The sequence below is a fragment of the Anoplophora glabripennis genome, unplaced genomic scaffold (assembly GCF_000390285.2).
Source record: "Anoplophora glabripennis isolate ALB-LARVAE unplaced genomic scaffold, Agla_2.0 scaffold418, whole genome shotgun sequence".
NCBI lineage: Eukaryota > Metazoa > Arthropoda > Insecta > Coleoptera > Cerambycidae > Anoplophora > Anoplophora glabripennis.
Window position 1 is genome coordinate 432,206 of NW_019416647.1, and position 21,485 is coordinate 453,690.

The window sequence follows — 21,485 nt, forward strand, 5'->3', positions numbered from 1 at the left end:
TTTTCTTGTTTCCACTAAAATTCTAGTTTCGACCAAAAAGCACTTTCTGAAGAAATTTATGTGACTGGCTTTTTTTCAACTTCTTTATAGATATAAATTTCAACACACTTTATCTCAAAAACGGTTTTTAGGACACAAGTTTACATTGTATTTTTTTCTTGAAATGGCCTTAGGAATGACCTTCAATATGTACATTATTAGGAAACACTTTTTATATTTTTCCAAAAATTTTCAGAACAGAAACAAATTTTAAGTTTTATTTCAGATTATTTACTTCGGTGGCAAGTTAGTTTTTTCCCAACGACTATAATATTTGTTAATATGCTACCAAAATTGTTATAATAACTATACTTTGATAATCACTATAATAATAATTATCAAAAGTTGTCAAGGTCGTAGTTACCAGATATGTTTCAGGAATACATAGGAAATAATTTATGTTTATCATGATTTTTCTTAAACTTAAAATACTGTTAAAATTAAGTAGTGATGGATGGTGGACATTAAATTTAAACAAAAGTGTACTTCAACCAAAAAATAGTATAAGAAACTGAATGTTATTTAGAAAATAAAAGGTTTTCTCATTCGTTTTAAAAATTGTATTCGCATGGCATTCTTCTGGGCAGAGACATTTTTATTATTTAATGTCAGAGGAAGAACATTTTACTGCTTTCAGTGAATTAAAGACCCTGTATATTGTTATATATTAAAGAACCTCACTGTATACTTGAAAAAGTTGATCAACCTTTCAACTATACAATGACACCGTCATATTGGAATATTTTTAATAATCGATTTTGAAAAATTTTAAGATTATATTGCCAAATAACGTGTCAAACGCAAGTCAAATTATACTGGGTGTTTACAATATTTTTTTATGACAAGTAGAATGCGTTTTTAACAATAAAAACCATTGGAACTGCAAAACACTGCCTAAATTGTTGGCGTAGATAGAACGCCGTTCGCTTTTTGTCCCGTTCTTTTATAGTAAAAGAAACATTTCTAGTTCAATTTTATCATCATCAGTTCTACTTTAGTTTATGGAAACGTGTCTTTATTGTTTTAAGATTCAAGAAAAATGGTTAGTAAACAAACGTTTAACATTCTTACTTTAACTGTTTTCTTTTTTTTTAATAAGTGCGAACAAGTATACTAAAATAGCCCATTAATACAGTGACAATGAATTAATTGAGCAGTTAATGAAAACTGTGAGTTAAAAGCTATCGATGGAGCTAGAGGTTCCAAAAATGTTCGTTTGTTTTATTATGGTATTAAAAAGATGTTCTATTTGCAAAAATATTTCTTCCAAACAAGCTTTAGCACCTTGATTTATTTACTCTTCAAAATTTGTTAACACCCTGTATACAAGAGAAGTAAAATAGTATAAAAGAGTTTTTATTATTTTTCAATATACATACAGGGTGAGTCAACGTTGTGGCAAAGTTGATTTACCGCTAGAATATAATTGAGGCAAAATATTTCAAAATAGGTTAATAGAAATGCATATTTTAAAAATAATTTGACTTATACAGGGTGATTCGTTTTCGAAGGGCTGACCAAAGTCGTGTGGATATTTATATTTTACATGGAATTATGCAACAACAATCTAAGGAATCGCCACACATATTGTACTAGGTTCACCGTAAATTCTGAAGTGCCATAGAGTTCTAAATATTTTTACTGTGCATTTGCTAGGTTGCCAAATTTTTAGATTTATCGGATCAGTACTTTCCGAGATATCGATAGTGATGATTACCGATGGGACTCCCTGTATATATAAACGGTTATAGTAGTAGATATAACTAAATATATAATTCCATTAAGATAATATCTTAAAATAAAAAGTCGAAAACCAAGACGTTTACTAGACAACTTTTCTTTTGACTTGTTTTTACTTCTCAGACCTGCCTTTGGCAAATTCAAATTTCTAAAAAATCAGTTGATAACAAAATATTCCTTTATGGTGCATACTTATTGATTAAACATATATTTTTAATTCGAAGCCATACTTTTCACAGTTATATTGTACTATTTTGTTGTATGAATTTGTAACTTTAAATATTATTTCTACCTTAGTTATTATTTAAATACATACCGTACTATGCCGTGTTGTAGAGTTTTTACAATATACATTTTAGCTTAGCACCATTTGAGGTTAAAAAAGGAACTTACACATTTATATATCTAAGAAAATTAATACTGTACTTATTAACAGTAACTATATTAAACTAAATTAAATTTCACCGTTTTGATTTCGAGGTTTCTTATCTGTTTCTTCGTTCTCATCCTCTTCATCTTCAACTTCTGTCGTTTCATAAGCGGGATTACACAATGCATCTTCATACACCACAGGCAAGTCTGCTTGTATGTCGGCAATTTCGGTTTTCTCCATTTGTGCCGACTTGTCCGTCTCTACGTCCTTTTTAGTAATATCTGTGCCTTGCGAAGGGTTTTTCTTCAAATAGATGTGGTAGAATGCAAAATAAATTAGTCCTGTAATGGCTGTCATCAAGGAAAAAGCTTGGAAAGTCGAGCGGATACCGATAGATTTTATTGAGTATCCGCCGATTAGGCTACCTACGCCTTTACCTAGAAGAAAACGAAGTGTTTATTTATTTATTTATTTATTTACCATTTGGGACACTAACAGGCGAAAAAACCCACTAATGTATCCACTAAATTAACATATATATAGGGATGGCCAGAAGTACGAAATAAAATTCATATCTTTTGAATGAGTAAATTTTTTTTTAAACGCCGAAACACGTTAAAAGATTTTGATTTTTTCCCATCTTTCGGTTATATTTATTTATTTATTTATTTATTTACCATTTGGGACACTAACAGGCGAAAAAACCCACTAATGTATCCACTAAATTAACATATATATAGGGATGGCCAGAAGTACGAAATAAAATTCATATCTTTTGAATGAGTAAATTTTTTTTTAAACGCCGAAACACGTTAACTGATTTTGATTTTTTCCCATCTTTCGGTTATATAATAATTAATTTTTCTTCAACCCCCTAACCCCCAGTTACCCCCACCTTTTTTTTTCAAATAGAAACATAAGGCATTAGGGTTGAAAAGTTTATAGAAAACCGAATCCAGCCATAGTAAATAAACAGTTTTATTTTTTCAATAGCGAGGTTTTTAGGGTTGTATAAAACACCTACCTAAAATACACCTAAATAACATTTAATTATCTTCAGTGTTATCCTCCATGAATTTGCACAGAATAGAATAAAGAATTTGAAACTGTATCTATCACTGCTAACGCAAAGAAGATATATTTTTTATGTTGCGTTTTTTTTGGTACCACTTACTTGCCAGGCTTTCTGGTTAATTTTTCGCTTTAGTTGTAAATTGGAGTTTGAAACGTTACTATTGTGTCAAAATCAAGTTATTTACTGAATTGCAATGGTATTGTCGGAAAGGCAACGCATCGAAATCTTGATATTGCTTAGATGTGGAGACAAAATAAGAAGTCAGGCTGAAGTGCGCGATTTATTTAATGCGAAATATCCCGAAAACCAAATCTCGCAAGAGACAGTTAGTAAAATATTTCACAAATTTGAGGAACACGGTACATTACAGACTTTTCCCAAAACTGGACAGGCACGTGCTTTGAATGAAGAAAAGAAATTAGACATTGCATTTGAACTTGTTGAAAATCCTCATACTTCAATTGTTTCATTGGCCCGCAATCACGATGCTTCTCGAACTGCAATTCGAATGTTTTTGAAACAAGAGAAATACCACCCCTATAAGGTACGTCTTGTCCAAGAGCTTCTGGAAGACGATTATGATAGGCGATTACAATTTTGTGAGGAAATGATGAGACGGTGCGACGACAATAATGGTTTTCAACGAGACGTACTTTTTTCGGATGAAGCTACGTTTTATTTAAATGGAGTGGTTAACAGGCACAAGTATCGCTTTTGGTCCCAGGAAAATCCACACTGGACAAGCGAATCGCATACGCAGCATCCACAAAAAGTTAATGTATGGGCAGGTATAATCAACAACAGAATCTTGGGCCCATTCTTTTTGAAGAAAATCTTACTGCCGCACGCTACCTGGATTTCCTAACATTTGACCTGATACCTGCTCTAGCTGTGATTTTCCCTCATGAAATTGATCCAGATATACCGAATGAAAGAATTTGGTTCCAACAAGATGGCGCTCCCCCACATTTTGGTATTGATGTTCGAAGATACTTAGATGAAATGTTTCCAAATCGCTGGATTGGTAGACGGGGTACAGTTGAATGGCCGCCAAGATCCCCCGACTTAACACCCCTGGATTATTTTCTTTGGAGATATTTGAAAGAAAGAGTCTACCAGGACAGACCGGATAATATTGAGGATTTAAATAACAAGATTAGGGCGGAGATGCATAATTTACCAGCTGAAGTCATTCAGAATGCTGTGGACAGCTTTTACTATCGTCTTGGAGAATGCCAAATAGTGAATGGAGGACATTTTCAGCATTTGCGACATTGAGTTTATTTTCGTAAATTATTTAGTTGTTTCAATTTCTAAATGAAAAAAAACTTGCTATTGAAAAAATAAAATTTGTTTATTTGGTATGGCTGGATTCAGTTTTGTATAAGCTTTTCAACAAGCCCCCTCATGCCTTATGTTTTCATTTCAAAAAAAAAGTAGGGGTAGCTGGGGGTTAAGGGGTTGAAGAAAAATTAATTATTATATAACCGAAAGATGGGATAAAATCAAAATCAGTTAACGTGTTTCGGCGTTTTAAAAAAAAATTAACTCATTCATCCCTGTACATCAAACAACAGTACAAAAAGTTTTAAGATTATAAATAGCATAAAAAATATTATAAAAGAAAAGCATCATAAAAAGCATAGCATAAAAATATTATAAAAGAAGTATACGTTTGAGCAATCTCTTAAATGAAACTAAAGAGGTAGAGAATAAATCTAAAGTGCTACAAATATCGTTATAAGAATGCTTCATTCTGCACACAGGAGAGTTTGCGGAGGCATTGGTACCTATGCTTAAAAAGAATGAAAAACAAGTCGTAGGACCTAAACGACCTGCATGGTATATTAAAAAATATTTTACTAATTAATTGGACACAGTCGATTTTTATACAGGTTAATAACATCCGCTAAGGCTCTCCTGTTAGCTAAACTTATAATATTATATTCAACACTCAATCTATGAAAATTGTTGTCGTTCAAAGTTCTCCTACAGATAAAAGAAAAAAAAATTAAAATTTATATTGGATCATTTCAATGCGACTAATATATTATATATTATATTGAGGATTCCAAATAACTCGAGCAAAATTAATTTTACTAAATACAAATGTGTTATATAAAAGCAATATGGCTTTAGAATTAGTGAACTGTTTGGACTGCCTCATAATGAAACCCAGCATCTTAAGTGTATTAGATATCAGTTTATTAATATGGGCATCAAATAACATTTTATTATCAAAAATCACTCCAAGGTCTCTAATTTTATTTTTACAATTTTAAATTAAGTCATTAATACTATATTGATGATTGAAAGGATGTTTATTTCGAGTAAAAATGATTATATGGCATTTGTCGATATTAATAAACAAATGATTGTTTTTTACAAAAAATTACAAAAGCGTCAAGATCGTTCTGTGGTTTTAGATAATCAGTAATATCACGAATAGGTAAAGATAGCTTAAAATCATCAGCATATCCTAACCATTATTTTATTTTGTTAATAAAAATTGTTGGTATATGAATGATATTAATATAAATTGCTGGTAAATGAAAAAGTTTACAAAGAATAATAAAACAAGCACGCACAAAAATGTTGTACTTACGAATGAGACTGGAATCATTCAGCTTATATAGGGTGTCCCGTTTATACAGGGTGTTAAAAAAGAGTGTAAAATATTTCAGGAGGTAATAGTATGAACCAAAATAAGCAGAAAAGTCTTAATAAACATGGGTCCGCAAAGTAACGGTTGCGGAGATATGGACCACTATTCGTTTTTCAAACATTTTATTTTATTAGGAATAAACCGACAAAGGAAGCTTTTAACAAACAAAAAACAAAGTTACAGAAGATGTTCAAAGTGCCCTCCGTCCATTTCCAAGCAGGCACGACATCTTCGTCTCAACGATATTCGAACTCTTTCGAAAACACCCTCCTTGGTTTGGATTTCTTGACACTTTTGATTAATCCGTAGCTGCAGCTCTTCCAGGCTATTTACAGGAGTACCATACACTAATGTCTTCAAATATCCCCAAACAAAGAAATCTAGAGGGTTCAGATCAGGCGATCTTGGAGGCCATAAAACAGGTCCGGCCCTTCCTACCCATCTATGTGGAAAAGTTTGGTGTAAATGCTCTCTAACGGCCATGGAAAAATGAGCTGGAGCACCATCATGCTGGAACCACATTTGTTGCCTCTGATTCAAAGGAATGTCTTCCAAAAACTCATACAGTGTGTTCTGCAGAAAGTTGAGGTAAGCAGCGCCTGTTAATCGGTTTGGTAAAACAACAGGACCTAGAAACCTGTCACCTACAATACCCATCCAAATGTTTAATGAAAAACGTGCCTGATGTCCAGATTCTATTAGAGCATGAGGATTTTCGTCGGCCCAAATATGCGTATTGTGAAAATTAAACACTCCATTTCTTGTGAACCCGGCCTCATCAGTAAAAAGAATGTTTGCAAGAAAACGAGGGTCTTCAGCATCATGACGTAGAAACCAGCGGCAAAAAACCAAACGTGCTTGATGATCATTTATTGGATTTAAGGCCTGTACTCGTTGCACATGGTATGGATAAAGCAGTTGCTCGTGAAGGATTCTCCAAACAAGAGGACCACTAATTCCTACCTCGGCTGATATTCTCCGCACACTCGTACCTGGATTCTGCTCTACCAGTGCTAGAATTTCTTCTTCTGCTCTAGGAGTGGATACCGACCTTGGTCTTCCGGATAAATGGCACTGTTTGCTCAAGGAACCGGTATCACGCAATCTTTGGTGAATTCTTCCAAACATGCGTTGTGAAGGAATCTGGCGATTTGGATAAGCGTCAACATAAAGACGTCGCGCTTCGGTGGCGTTCCCATTAGCACGACCATACATGAAATGCATGTCTGTTAATTCTGCGTTAGAGTAACCAGCCATAGCGAAAGAAAACTTGTGCACTGAGAACAACTGTCAAATACGTACTGTTTATTTCACTAAACATCAACCAACTATTATAAGAAAATACACAACGTTTTTGCAAAATAAAAAAAGGGGCTAAAAAACATAAAACATTCCATATCTCCGCAACCGTTACTTTGCGGACCCATGTTTATTGAGACTTTTCTGCTTATTTTGGTTCATACTATTACCTCCTTAAATATTTTACACTTTTTTTAACACCGTGTATACACTAGGCACAAAAATTAAGGGATATTAAAAAAATCCCAAAATTTTGGGTGATTTTCAAAGAGTTGTAACTTGGAAGGAAATGGTTGTAGAAAGAATAAAAAAAGGAAATTGAAGCTTCAAATGTCTAGTTTTCAGATCTGCAGTTTAAAACTTTTTAGCGTCAGCAGTTTTTGAGTAATCATAAGAAAATCAACGAAAAAAAAATTTGTAAATTTTTGATTTTTTTAAAAAGGCCTATGGACTTCAAAAAATTTATTTTGGTAATTTCATCATAAAGCTCTCTTAGATAATTTAATTCTCTTCAATTTGAGCGGTTCCGGCGCCTTATACGATTATTTGTCGTTGAGTTATCGTCGATCAAAGCAAAAAAATATCATTTTTGACTTTGGCAATCAATTACTCGGGAAGTAATTATCGTACAGAAAATCCAAGCAGGGTTTTGAAAACTGCAAAGTATTCTCTACAAGTCGTAATTATGGGTTTTTTATAAAAAAAATTTTTGTTTGTCTGTTGGTAAGAAAAAAGGTAAAAAACTGTATAATTAGGGATATTTGAATAACTTGGCATAACTTTGCAAATAATGAATAAACTAAGGATATTGACTGTAACTTTTCAACCTCAAAGTGTCAGAAACCCTGATAATTTCAAAACGCTGCGCGATTTTTTTTTCTTAGTTCCCGGAATGTTTAAATTTGTCGTTTTTGCTGAAAATCAATGTAATAAGTAATTTTTCACTTTTTATTCGTTTTTTTAAGTTAAAAATGTTTTTTAGTAATATTCCATATTTTCTTCATCAAAAAAACGTTCATGATTCTAAAAAAAAAATTAAAATAATTTTTTTTCAAAAATTATTGTTTTCAAATTTTTTTTAACATATCCACAAGCTTCACAAACGTCAAAAAAAATTTGGTTGATTTGACGTTGCAGATTTGACGTTGTTCCTGATCACCGATTTTAAGCGGTCTCGCATATTAATGCACCGCCGGATATCTCGTTGCGTAATTCCTTGCCAAGTTTGTAAAAAAGCCTTGGTCAGTTGATGGTAATTTTGTAATTGCGGATAGTCTCGTCGTCATCGATGCCCGAGCATGTCCTAAACATGCTCAATGGGGTTCAATTCGGGACTCATAGGTGGATGGTTGAGAGTTACCACGTTGCTGGAGTGAAGAAAATTTCTCGTACGTTTTGCGGTATGAAGATGAGCATTATCCTGCATGAAAATGAAACGATTCCTCATGCTTGTACGCATGGGTAGAACGTGTGGTTCAAGGATTTCGGTGATGTACCTTTCGGCAGTCAATGATGAGAATGATTACCAACTGAGTTCTGGTATTAAAGACGATCTCTCATTTGGCGTCTTGTAGAGAATACTTTGCAGTTCTCAAAAACCTGCTTGCATTTTCTGTACAACCATTATTTCCCGAGTAATTGATTGCCAAAGTCAAAAATCAATTTTTTGCTGTGATCGACGATAACTCAGCGACAAATAATCGTACAAGGCTCCGGAACATTTTTTTCGTTGCTGACGCTAAAAAATTTTAAACTGCAGATCTGAAAACTAGACACTTGAAGCTCCAAATTCCTAATTTTTTTTATTCTCTCTACGACCATTTCCCTCCAAGTCTATGAAAATCACCCAAATTTTGAGATTTTTTTAATATCTTTTAATTTTTGTGCCTAGTGTATAATAGTGGGTGTAGTTCATATAAAAACTTTCTCATTAAAGTATATCTGCAGTTGAAATACATGTTACACATTTTAGATTCACTACGTGTCATACGAAAACACTTACCAACGCCATAATACAATCCTCCCAACATCCCCTGAATACTAGTGTCTGTTGTTACAGTTGATAATTTTGCTGCGTACGTCACTGCTGCTGTAAAACTCAATCCAAACGTAATGGACTCCATAGCTTCAAATATCAAGCACAACCAAGGGTTGTATATAACCGAATACCCTAGTAGTCGTATGGCGTAGAATATAAAACCAATGAATATCACATTGGCATGTCCCAACTTTTTAATGAGCGGGCCCGATAGCACTAAAAGCGGTATGCCGACGATACCGCCTACCGTTATGGTTAGACCCATTAAAGATTTTGAACCACCCAAGTCTTCAAGAAGCCAGAATAAGAAACTCTCGATGAATCCCCAGGCGCAACCTATAAAAAATATTTTTAGTTAACTTATTATTACTGTTAGTAAATAATTCATAAACAACGGTAAAATATGTATTTTAAATAACAGGTTTAATTATTACTCCAGTCGAATTAGAGTTTGAACGTGAAAAAATTATTAGTAGACATTTTATTGCACTTTATGACAGAGAAGGCTACGTAGAATGATAATATCAATAAAGTAACTCGAAAGAAATGACGCTAAATTAGCAAATTGTAAATATGTACGTGTTTTTTCACTTTACTGTCCATGAAAATCTAGACGACAATTGGAAAATTAATTGTTCTATGTTTAGGTAATTAAATTATCTACAATTTAAGGTGCCTCAAGTCACTTTTCACCTATAGCCAAGTAAATGAAATTTGTAATACATGTAAATCAAAAGGTAATTCGTTTCAGATTGAAACTTGATTTAATCGTTAGTTTAGGCAAAAAGAAATAATATTTCCCAAAAAGTATCGGTTTAAAATAACAAGATCATTGTTTAAACAATGATTATAATGTAAAAATTACCAAAAATTGAGTTTTTTAGCTGTATTAAAAAGCGCTCTCCAACAGGAATTTCTGCTTTTGTTTATACTTATAGGTTGTCAAAAAACGCTTCATTGGAGACCTGCTAAATTAAAATCCATTAACAATTTGTTTAAACAATTGCAAAAAAACAGCAAAATTTGAATTTGCTATAAATAGAAGAAAAGAGCATAAATCGTCTCTAAACTGCAGTAAACGTTATATTTTCTGATGCTTAAGAAACGCTGAAAATTTGGCAAAAAAATATTTATTTGTTTACGAGTTTTTGCGTTTGTTTATTAGAAATAGCATTTTTTCAATTGAAGAACGCGGTTGTTAGCGTTATAATAAAGGGCCTTATGAGTGCTCATTTGTTTCGTCTTGACTTATATTTTCAAGACATGCAACTGGAAATTGTAATTTCATAAGCTAACCTCCTCAAAACGGCGTATACATATAGTGTAATATGTTTATAAGGTTTTTCATTAATAACTTTGCGAAGAATTAATATTTTTTAAAGCCGCTTTGATATTCGCAATCCTGGTAATTTTTCACGAATTTAAAAAAAATGTACTAGGACCATTTTTAGCCGAGATGGCGTTTTTTAAATTCATAACTTGTTTATAAACATTAAGACTTAATTTCGAGAATAAATCAACCCTTAAACTTCATAATAACGGTTAAAATGCTTTTTATAGTAATTTTTAACCCTTTAAAAACGTCATCGAATACATTTCTACACCTGGAATGTGGTTGGGGGAAATAAGACAGAAACGTTCCGAGACTTCAAATCTTAACTGTCCGAAAATTTTACGATATCTCCGGTAATTGTGGACCAATTTTAACGTTTTTTTTTTAATTTGGGGTAGCGCATGAAAATAATAACAACTGCACGGTCCATTTTGCAATAATTAATTATTAATTTGTTATAAACTATTAATTTGTAAAAAAATTTTTTTTCGCATTTTTTCGAGAAATAATTTTTCACAATGGTACCAATAAACAATTTTCTTAAAAAACAATATTTTTACGTAAAGAAAATGACATATTTTTTATGTATAAGGTTTATTTTAATGAGAATCGAGTTTTTGGATGTAATATGCATAATAGTATTATTTTTTAACATTAAATTACATATTATATTTTAAAACAGGTAAGTAAATTAAAACAAAAAATAAAAACCCCCGTATACTAAATTTGGTCGGCCATCTTGGATCCGCCATCTTGAATTTTTCATAATTGATCTCGGATCCGTGATCAGCAACCCCGAAAACCCCCGTATACCAAATTTGGTGCGAATCTGTTATTTTTTGAAAATTCGTGATATCTGACCGTTTTTTTGAGGTTGAGGTTTTTTTTCATTTTCTTTGATTTTAGTTGTAATTTTCAAAAAAAAAAAATACAAAAAAAGTACTCAAAACGATCTTTTTTTCTTAACTTTTTTTAAAAAATCGAAATTTTTTTCATGTTTACCACTTTCAATTATTTCTTTCCTATTTTTTTTTCAATTTTGGGATTCTATATACGTCTTCAAAAATTTTCAAAATGGTGTTATTTAAAATAAGCTAAATTTGAAAAAAAAATGTTTTTCAATAAAAAAAAATAGAAAACGAAAAACATCAGTTTTTTATAAAAAATAATCTAGAAATTTTCGTTTTTTTTTCGAAAATTGAAAAAAAAACAGTGAAGATAAGTTCAGATAATTTTGATTTATTTTTTTTTCAAAAAGTACATTTAAAAACAGAAATTTTGAAAAAAACGTCCCGATAACTCAATTTTTGTAAAAGTTATGGTTATTTAAAAAAAAGCTATTTTTTTCAAAAATTCATAACTTTTTTGAGTTGGGTGAAAAAATTCTCAGAGGTTTTCAATGGGGTAGAAAACAATAAAAAAGTTTCAGCCAAATCGAAAGGGGTTAGGGTTAAAAGTGGTCGATTTGGTGTGGAATACCACATAGGTAATTGATTAAATTTTTAAAAACGAATTTTGTGAATCTGATCTCGGATTCGTGATCAGTGACCCCGAAAATCCCTGTATACCAAATTTGGCGCGAATGTGTTATTTTTTGATAATTAGGTCTGTCATATTGGATCCGCCATATTAAATTTTGCAAAATTGACCTCGGATCCGTGATCAGCGACCTCAAAAACCCCCGTGCACCAATCTGTTATTTTTTGAATATTCGTGATATCTGACAATTGATCCGTCTTTGTAGGTTAGAAAAAGAACCATAAATTTTGAGCGCGGATTCATGTTCAGTGGGGTCTTAACCACATAAATGAGGTTTTGAACGCAGAAAAAAAAATTTTTGTATTTTTCCTAGCACTTTTTCGTGAATTTTTGCTACTTTTGACCAGTTCTTTGAGGTTAGGAAATTCCTGTGATGTGATAGCTCAATTCGGACACCGGATTCGTGATTAGGAGGCAAAAATACAACGGATAACATATGTCGCATGAAAAGTACAGACAACTTTTTTTGACATTCTTTCATAGTGGGAATATTAATGATATCATACTCACCTAAAATTAAGCAGGATATAAATAAGGTTATAAGTTCCAACTTTTTAAGTACCGATATAACATCACTAATTACGCTTGAAGCTGCCTTCTTAAATTCTAAATTGATGAAGAGCATGAGTATGCCACTCACTATTTTTAATGCTGCGTACAAGAAGAAAATCGGCCTAAAACAAGCAAGAAGTAATTAAATCACTTAAATTCTAAACGGTTTTTAGTTTACCGAAAATCTGTGTATCCTTTTCCTTTACTGGCAAAATCTATCATCCATCCCGACACTGGAGAACTTATCATTCCGCCAATAGTAGCGTATATCCTTTGCAGTCCATAGTCAGCCTTGTGTTCCCTAAGGATCGCTATGACTGCTCCTTCAAACATAGCGAAAGACGTACCGCTGACTATACTTACAAACACACGGACACACATATATGACCAAAAGGTTACTCTCATGTCTAATTCCACTACTGTTTTCATGTTCGAACACATTTGTTTCCTGGGAGCCGTGGCTATACAACGTGGAGAACAGGTGCTTAAATCAAGCTGTTTTATTTTAGTGTCACTTAACGTTAGAGGTATTACCACTGATACGTGTTTGTTGTTCAATGAATCGTTTCTGTTACATGTAATGTTGCTGTGTTTACTGTCTATGTACTGTACAGAAAAAAGTTGCCTTTGTTCTTCATAATCGTTCTGGTTCATCTCCAGTAACGTTAATCCGACATTTAAGGGATCTTTTAATTTTTTGAAGTCTTGCAGTTTTTCCTGACTTCCAAAAATGCAACTCACATTAGTATCATTTTCAACACCACAAGAAAAATTATACATAGAATTGAAAGGAAAATAAAATGAACTTTTTGACAGCTTCCTAATAGACGTAGTGTATCTCATGTTGTTTTTTAAAGTTTTATGATTCCTCGACTTTGATATGGGTTCGGGTTGATGTATGTCGGCTTCGTCTAACGAAAAAATATTGTCTAGAGTTGTATTGCTTTCAGAGTCATATATCAACGTCTTGTAGTAATTGGTTTCTATTATTTGATTTGTGTAATTTTCATTGAGCACAGATTGACAGGCGAAGCCACAGGATTCTATTTTTATATCGGCATTAAATAACTTATCACGACTTAAAGGTACACATGGATATTCTTGGTATAATGATAGCACAGGTGATGTATTTGCTTCGCAAGAAACGCCTAGTACTACCTTTTCAGGGAATGTAAGGGTTACTCTTCCGACAGGTACTAGTAGTAGCAGTAGAGCTGAAGCACCGCCCATTACTGAAAACGTTGCTAGTAGCATCTGAAATCAAGAATAACATATATTTTTTCTCTATAACAAGATGCTGTTTTCACCATTCGTTCAAGCACGAAAAAAATTACACAGGCAGACAAAATTTGGTCGACCCTTTAACCAGAATGTACTTTTCCGAAGGATTTTGGTGCGCTGAATTCGAATCCGAGTTCCAAATTTCTCAATTGGCTCTGGTTTTTGAGATAACCTAACCTAGCGATTTTTTTACTTATTTGAGGTTGTTACATGCAAAGGTATTTTTTTGCTAAAACCATTAATGGGGTTTTAAAGTAACGAGCGTTCAAATAAAAACGTGGTCAAGTTGGTTCTGAAAATTTGGACGTAGGGCGTAGCGTATAGCAAATGAACTTAAACGTCATCTGTCAAAGCGCTATATCGCCGCTATCAATTTGAATATTTTCGTTTTAAGAAGCGTTTAAAATGGTGTTTTCTCAAGAACAAAAAGTGTTTATCATAGAGTCCTACTTTAGAAATGGACGCAAGATTGATGGAATATGGAAGTATTCTCTTGAGGCATGTTTCATAGAATTTCAAAATCAATTTCCCGGCGTTGTTGAGTACAAAATTTTTCAAAGTGCAGTTCAGCGTTGTGTTAATGTTTTTCGTAAAACGGGCAGTGTAACAAGAAAAGAAGGAAGCGGCCGACCTAAAAAGCGGACTGAAGAATTAAAAGAAAATATCCAACAAATAATGGAAAATGTGCCAAGAACTTCTGTACGTGTTTTATCACAAATGGTGGGAGTATCAGTCGGTACCTGCCACACAGTGTTAAAAAAAGATTTGCGTTTGTTCTCCTATCGTTTAACTTGTCAGCAAGAACTTCATGAAGTTGATTTTCCGCGACGGGCTGTATTTTGTGAATGGTTTTTAAACAACTACGGTGAACTTCATAATATCACCTTTTTTTCTGATGAAGCCTGGTTTCATTTAAGTGGTTACGTAAACTCACAGAATATGAGAATGTGGTCTTCTGAAAAACCAGATAACTTTTTTGTCGAGGGACCTCTACACGCTCAAAAAATTGGAGTCTGGTGTGCTCTCAATCGAAAGAGGATTTATGGACTTATTTTTTTTAATGGTACTTTTACTGCGCAAAGGTATAGAGAAGAAATTATCGCTCCTTTTGTTAACCAGCTGGAAGAAAACGAAATTACAAACTTTTACTTTCAACAAGATGGCGCAAGGGCACATACGGCAGGCGAGACGATGAATATGTTGAGGGAAGTTTTCCAAAATCGACTAATAAGTCTCAATGCTGAACATGAATTTCCACCGAGGTCATGTGATATTACGCCGTGTGATTTCTTTTTGTGGCCTTACCTTAAAAACACTATTTTTGAAGTGCCTATTCCTGATTTAAACCATCTGCAGGCTCGACTTATAGACAAGATTCGTGAAATTAACAATACCCCGAGCATCTTAGAAAATGTCTTTAATTCTTTGAGAAACAGGTGTGAAAAGTGCTTGGAACAAGGAGGGGGACACTTTCAGCAGCTGCTTTAATTTATTGTTATAACAAGGAGGGGGACACTTTCCGCAGCTCCTTTAATTGTTTGTTATTGTTATCACGATTATTCTTTAAAATAAAGTTATATAGTCATTAACGTTATTGAAACTGACGGCTGCTATACAGCTCGTTGAGAAATGAGGTTAAGTTGGTCGCTATATGCTACTCCCTACGTCCAATGTGTCAGAGCCAACTTCGACCACGTTTTTATTTGAACGCTCGTTATTATACTTAGTCTTTAAAACGCACTTGGATTTATCCCAATTCATTTTTCGTCTTTGAGAAATCGCATGTTGAAATTTAGTAGTTTGACTTATTTAGTAGTTTTTCTATATTATATTACTTTATGTTTGGCTGTCAAAGAGAGCCGCAATTCAATGGCGTGCCAAGCGGGTCAATCGAGACATGCGTGAGCCGCTGCCTCAGAATGACTTCCATGTTCACGTCACGTTAATATACTGTTGCATTTGTTATCGTACGGATGTTGCGTAGTTAATTCCTATCCGTTGATGTTTATGGTGGTGTATTATAGACAATTTAATTTGTTGCTTTTTAATATATAATGCGTACGCCTATGTCCCACGACTCAGTTCTGACAACCTCACTTATATGGGATAAAGCTTACCACTATTATATTTATATTTTCAATATAATTATAGTTACATTTTAGCTGGTTTATTAAGTGTGTTTTGACTTTTAATATTTAAATTTTATTCATTACGTTTATCAATGTTTTTTCATATTCTAATGTGTTGAATACAATCTCAACATTTGTAAGTATAATTTTTGTTTTAGCTTTCAAAGTTTTTCATAATACATATTGTAACCGTTATAAAGTTACTAAGGAAGAGACAATAAAGTAGTCGAAAGCTTGAACTGAGAACTACAGAGCAGGGAAAAATTTTGACTGACAGCCGACTAAATCCAAAATTCCAGATATTCAAGCTGTTACAAATTCGCTTCTCACTACAGGGATCTCGGAAACGGTAAGAGGTACCAAGTAGCTTAAATGGGAGCAAATTTGCGTAATCAGGGGACCAACATTATGCCTCTAAAAAATCAAGGCTAACATGATTAGTTTTCGAAATATTTGGAAAAACCCGATATTTTGGAAATCCGTTTTTGTTTCATTTCAGCCTTGTTAGAGATGATATTGAAAAAAGAACACTTTCTCATGGCCACTTTTTCCCCTCTATCGATTAGCATAATCAATTTTTATATGAAACGTTTCGTCTCTTCAGGGCCATCATCAACTTAATTTTTTTAGAAATTTTATTACATTTTTTGCAAGCCTTCATGACCCCCAATACTGTACTGCCTCAGATGTTTTGTCTCGAAAAATTAATTTTCAGTGTATTCGTTCCAAATTTATATAAGTTTTTTATTTAGATTTCTTTGTTTATTGAATTATCGTACACTGTAAGTGTCGTTAGACCCTGTGAAATCCATCTAGTTATTTAAACTATTACCACCACGCGTTACAATAAAACATTTATTATTATTAACTATTACCATCACTTGGTCATACACAATTCAAAAGTTGTTGCGTCAAAATTAAAACATTATTACAAATTTAGTTTTATTATGACAAACTAATTCTTAAAAATGCATATGAACAACCAAAACGCCAATTGAATATTATTCTTTAAAAAATTTCAGTAAATGTTCAAAAACATTTTCGTTTTGGCAAAGGTTGAAAATGAAGATCAGCGTAATATTATCGGAACTTATTATATCTGTAACCGCAACTGTGAAAGAGCATGTCAGATGTATTTATACGAATATCCTGAAAAAAAAAGATCGGAATTTATTTGAATTTTAAGCACTTGAGAAGCCTAGAAATAACTATGGCATCGAGAATAAAACTCTAATAATTTTTTATTTTAATGAGTAGTGGTAATAGTTTAAATAACTAGATGGATTTCACAGGGTTTAACGACACTTACAGTGTCAATAAATAAAGAAATCTAAATAAAAAATTTAGATAAATTCGGAACGAATACACTGAAGATGAATTTTTCGCGACAAAACGTCTGAATCCGTGTCGGGCTGAGGCAGTACAGTATTGGGGGTCATGAAGGCTTGAAAATATGTAATAAAATTTCTAGGGTTGTATTTAAAAAAATGAAGTTGATGATGGTCCTGGAGAGACGAATTATGCCATTCGATAGAGGGGAAAAAGTGGCCATGAGAAAGTGTTCTTCTTTTTTCAATATCACCTCAAACAAGACTGATATGAAACAAAAACGGATTTCCAAAATTTAGTTTTTTTTCAAATATTTCGAAAACTAATCATGTTAGCCTTGATTTTTTAGAGGCATAATGTTGGTCCCCTGATTACGCAACTTTACCTCCATTTAAGCTAGTTTGTGTCTCTTACCGTTTTCGAGATCCCTGTAGTGAGAAGCGAATTTGTAACAGCCTGTATACAGGGTGTTCTGAAAAACACTGACCTAAATTCAAGGCCTGATAGAATTTCAAAAAATATTACAATTTGTTCCTATGAACCATGAGTGTATCTTTTTCCGTTTTCAAGATAACAGGGCATTAAAAATAGTTTTTTAAAATCTAGTTTCGGTCCTATCTTCCTCAAAATTCGACCGATTGAACTGAAATTTTGTTATGTGGGGTTTCTAAATGCTCTGGAGCTATTAATTTTTGGCTATATCATACAGGGTGTCCAGTGCAGTTCCGCGAGAACATTTTAGGTCCTAACTTTTTTAGTTAAGTTAATCTTTTTGTCCCTTTTGTCACTTGCTGTTATAGCAAATTTTATTTTAAACAAAAATGATGCTCTTGTAAGAAGTGTTAAATGTTAAAATTTGCCAGTTTTCGAGAAAAACCGGGCACAGTGCGCGAAAGTCAAGCAGCTGATATCCCAAATTATTGTATTTTATTTCAAGTAGGCTTATGTCTAATGAACGTGTTATGTGCATTATCAGAACAATTATTTATTTTAATTCGTGTAATAAGAAATTTCTACTTGCTACGTTATGAATAACAGTAATAATTATTGAAACTCAGAATATACCAAAATGTTGTTAACTTTAGGGGAATGTTTAGGGAACAGTTTTGCTGCTGTAAGGCGATATTCGGAAAAATTTCCTGTTCGCAGATTACCAAATAGAGAAACATTTTTGGCCGTTGAAAGGCGATGCCGGTAGACAGGCTCGTTTAAGCCAAAAAGACTGCTGAAAAAGAGGAAAATATATTAGATATGGTATTTCAGGAACCCTCAGTGAATATCAGAAAATTATCACAAAGAGTAACAGTTACACCCATATCATTACGCAAAAGTACAAGAGTTATTACCAAATGATTACGAGCTGCAAACAGATTTTTGTCAATTGCTGGAAGAAAGACAAAATGAAAATCCGAATTTTCTACGATCTATCCTTTTTACAGACGAAGCGACTTTCATGAGCATCTGTGGACTGAAGAAAATCCTAGGACCAAAAAGAAGTCCCATTTTCAACATTTAAAGTAAATGTTTGAGCTGCCACGATGGGGAATCAGTTAATAGAATACCACATTCTCGATGGTAATTTAAATAGCACCAAGTATTTAGATTTTTTAAGAAATAGTCTGTTCGACATTATTGAAAATGATATTCCACTATTAGTAAAAAAATATTATTATTTCATGCATGATGACGATCCACCAGATTTTATTCGAGTATGCAAAGAGTGGCTTCATGACAATTTTCCTGAGCGATGGATTGGTCGAGGTGCAGATGCTCCAATTCACTAGCCTCCAAGATCACCCGACCTTAATCCTCTTGATTATGTAGTTTGGAGCTATGCCAAACAAAAAGTAGATGAAACAGAAATAAATTCAGCAGAACATCTGAGACAAAAGATTGTTGATGTTTTCAATCAACTAAAAGACGATCAGAATATTTTCATTGCAAACAAGAATTCATTTTTGTATTTGTTAAAATTGAGGACATTTTGAACACTAATTCTGATTTATTTTCCTTAAATTTGAATTTTCTGTTAGTAATAATTAGTTATTCTTGTTTTCCCTTTTTCAATTATTGTATTCAATATGTGTTAAACATTTCCAGAAATAAACTAACTATTACTTTTTATCATTACCATTAAAAGAATAACTTTGATTTTGAGTTTTATTAATGGAACTAACAGTAATAGTAACTAGGTACCAAAGCCTACTTGAAATAAAAAACAACAATTTGGGATACTAGCTGATTGTCTTTGGAGCACTGTACTTGGTTTTTCTCGAAAACGGGCAAATTTTATCATCCCTTATGAGAGCACCTTTTTTGTTTAGAATAAAATTTGACATAACAGCAAGTGACAAATGGGACAAAAAGATTAACCTCAAAAAAGTTAGGAGCTAAAATGTTTCCGCGGAGTACTGCACTAAACACTATATGATATAGCCAAAAATTAATAACTCCAGAGCATTTAGCATCCCCAGAAACTCAACATAGCAAAATTTCAGTTCATTCGGTAGAAATTTGTGGAAGATAGGACCGAAATTCGATTCTAAAAAATTATTTTTAACGCCCTGTATCTTGAAAACGGAAAAAGATACGCCCATAGTTCATAGGAACAAAATGTAATATCTTTTAGGCCCTGAATTTATGTCAGTGTTTTTCATAACTCCCTGTATGTATAGGGTGTCCCGGTAGGTACTTGATACAAATAGATGAGGTCAAAATAATATCAGTTCTTTATATACATTTTTTTTCATACGGGCCTTCGTTAACAAGTTACGGGGTCTCAAAGGTGAAAATTAAAAAGTTATTCTTATTTACAGTCTCTAAAGTATTAACTTTAGCATGATGCAAATTTGGTGATCGATAACACATACATACAGATTGTTTTTCATGTTGTAAGTGAAACTTCAGTATACCCAGAACGCCAGAGACGGACTATGCCTAATGGTTAACAACCCAGAATTTTAGCACAGATGACGATCGCAATCCGCCTGCATCAAAAATAAGTTCCCTGAAGAATTTGCTCAACGATAATACCCTCTTGCTTCAATTCGATAAAATAAGGAGGACCGTACATATGTTACTGTCTGCTAATGTAATTTTCACTAACAATATTTGACAAATACACTCAGATTATCGAATCTCAAAATGGCGTATGCAATATGGCGCCCATAACAGGCATGAATTGCTAAAGTTTGCAGGAAGTACTTATGATTGAACATCGACTGAATTTATGGAAACAAGGCTTACTGAAGGGTTTTCGTGATTTCTATTTGATAATACAGAGTCGAATTATCTGCAAAATCCGCAGAAATTTACAGAAAATTCATATGAATAATTTTTCAATGCTTGCGATCTTATCGAACATCTTGCATTCTCCGTTAAAGAACACTTTACGTTATACAGGATTGAGATTGTCTCCATTTCAAAACCCGCATTAAAAAAAATTAAATTAAAAATGAAAAAATATATAAAGTATACAGGGTGTTTTTGAATGCAGTAGCATACATGATACCAGTGAATCTACATTTCAAAAGAACACGATCTGCAAAAAATCGCCTTAGTAAAATGTTCACCCCTGAAGAGATATGGACCATCAAAGTTTCCAAAAAAAAATATGAAAATTGGCTGTAATTTGAAAACCGAACGAGGTACAAATAACAAATTTGTTACAGGTTGTTTACTAATACAGATGCGAGTTTTCAACTATTTTTCGAAAATTTTAACCCCTCGAAAGGGGTTGAAATAACCACCCCTCAAGCCATTTTTTGCCATAACTTTTATATTTCGTAAAAACTCGATATCCAAAAATACGCATTAGATAAACTGGTTCTTTTAGAAACTTTTACCTCTCTAGCAATTTTCCTTTAAAACTTTTCGTTTATTAATAAAAAATAAAATGTATCACCATTCACCTCACACCATATATGATTGCAATCAATCAAAGAAAAACTAAGTGTGCTGCTGTCATGCCAGTTGTCACAATTAACTCTTCCGTAAGTTGTCACTGTTATCAGCTAAATACTTTTTGGGTGTAAATTAACAAGAATTATGCCAAATTTTACTAATGATGAATATGTGGACATGCTACAAGTGT

At 33.0% G+C, this 21,485-nt stretch overlaps 1 protein-coding gene across 1 annotated transcript in view; it reads right to left on the bottom strand.

Annotated features, from left to right (window-relative positions):
- Positions 1-2,109: 2,109 nt before the first annotated feature.
- Positions 2,110-21,485, bottom strand: part of LOC108910089 (major facilitator superfamily domain-containing protein 6-B-like) — a 22,206-nt gene continuing 2,830 nt past the window's right edge. Inside the window, exons 3-6 of the mRNA XM_018714596.1 lie at positions 12,832-13,907; positions 12,612-12,775; positions 9,194-9,565; positions 2,110-2,589 (exon numbers count right to left, since the gene is read on the bottom strand). Of these exons, the coding sequence (XP_018570112.1) occupies positions 2,234-2,589; positions 9,194-9,565; positions 12,612-12,775; positions 12,832-13,907 (1,968 nt within the window). The 3' untranslated portion in view covers positions 2,110-2,233. The remainder of the gene's footprint in view (positions 2,590-9,193; positions 9,566-12,611; positions 12,776-12,831; positions 13,908-21,485) is intronic.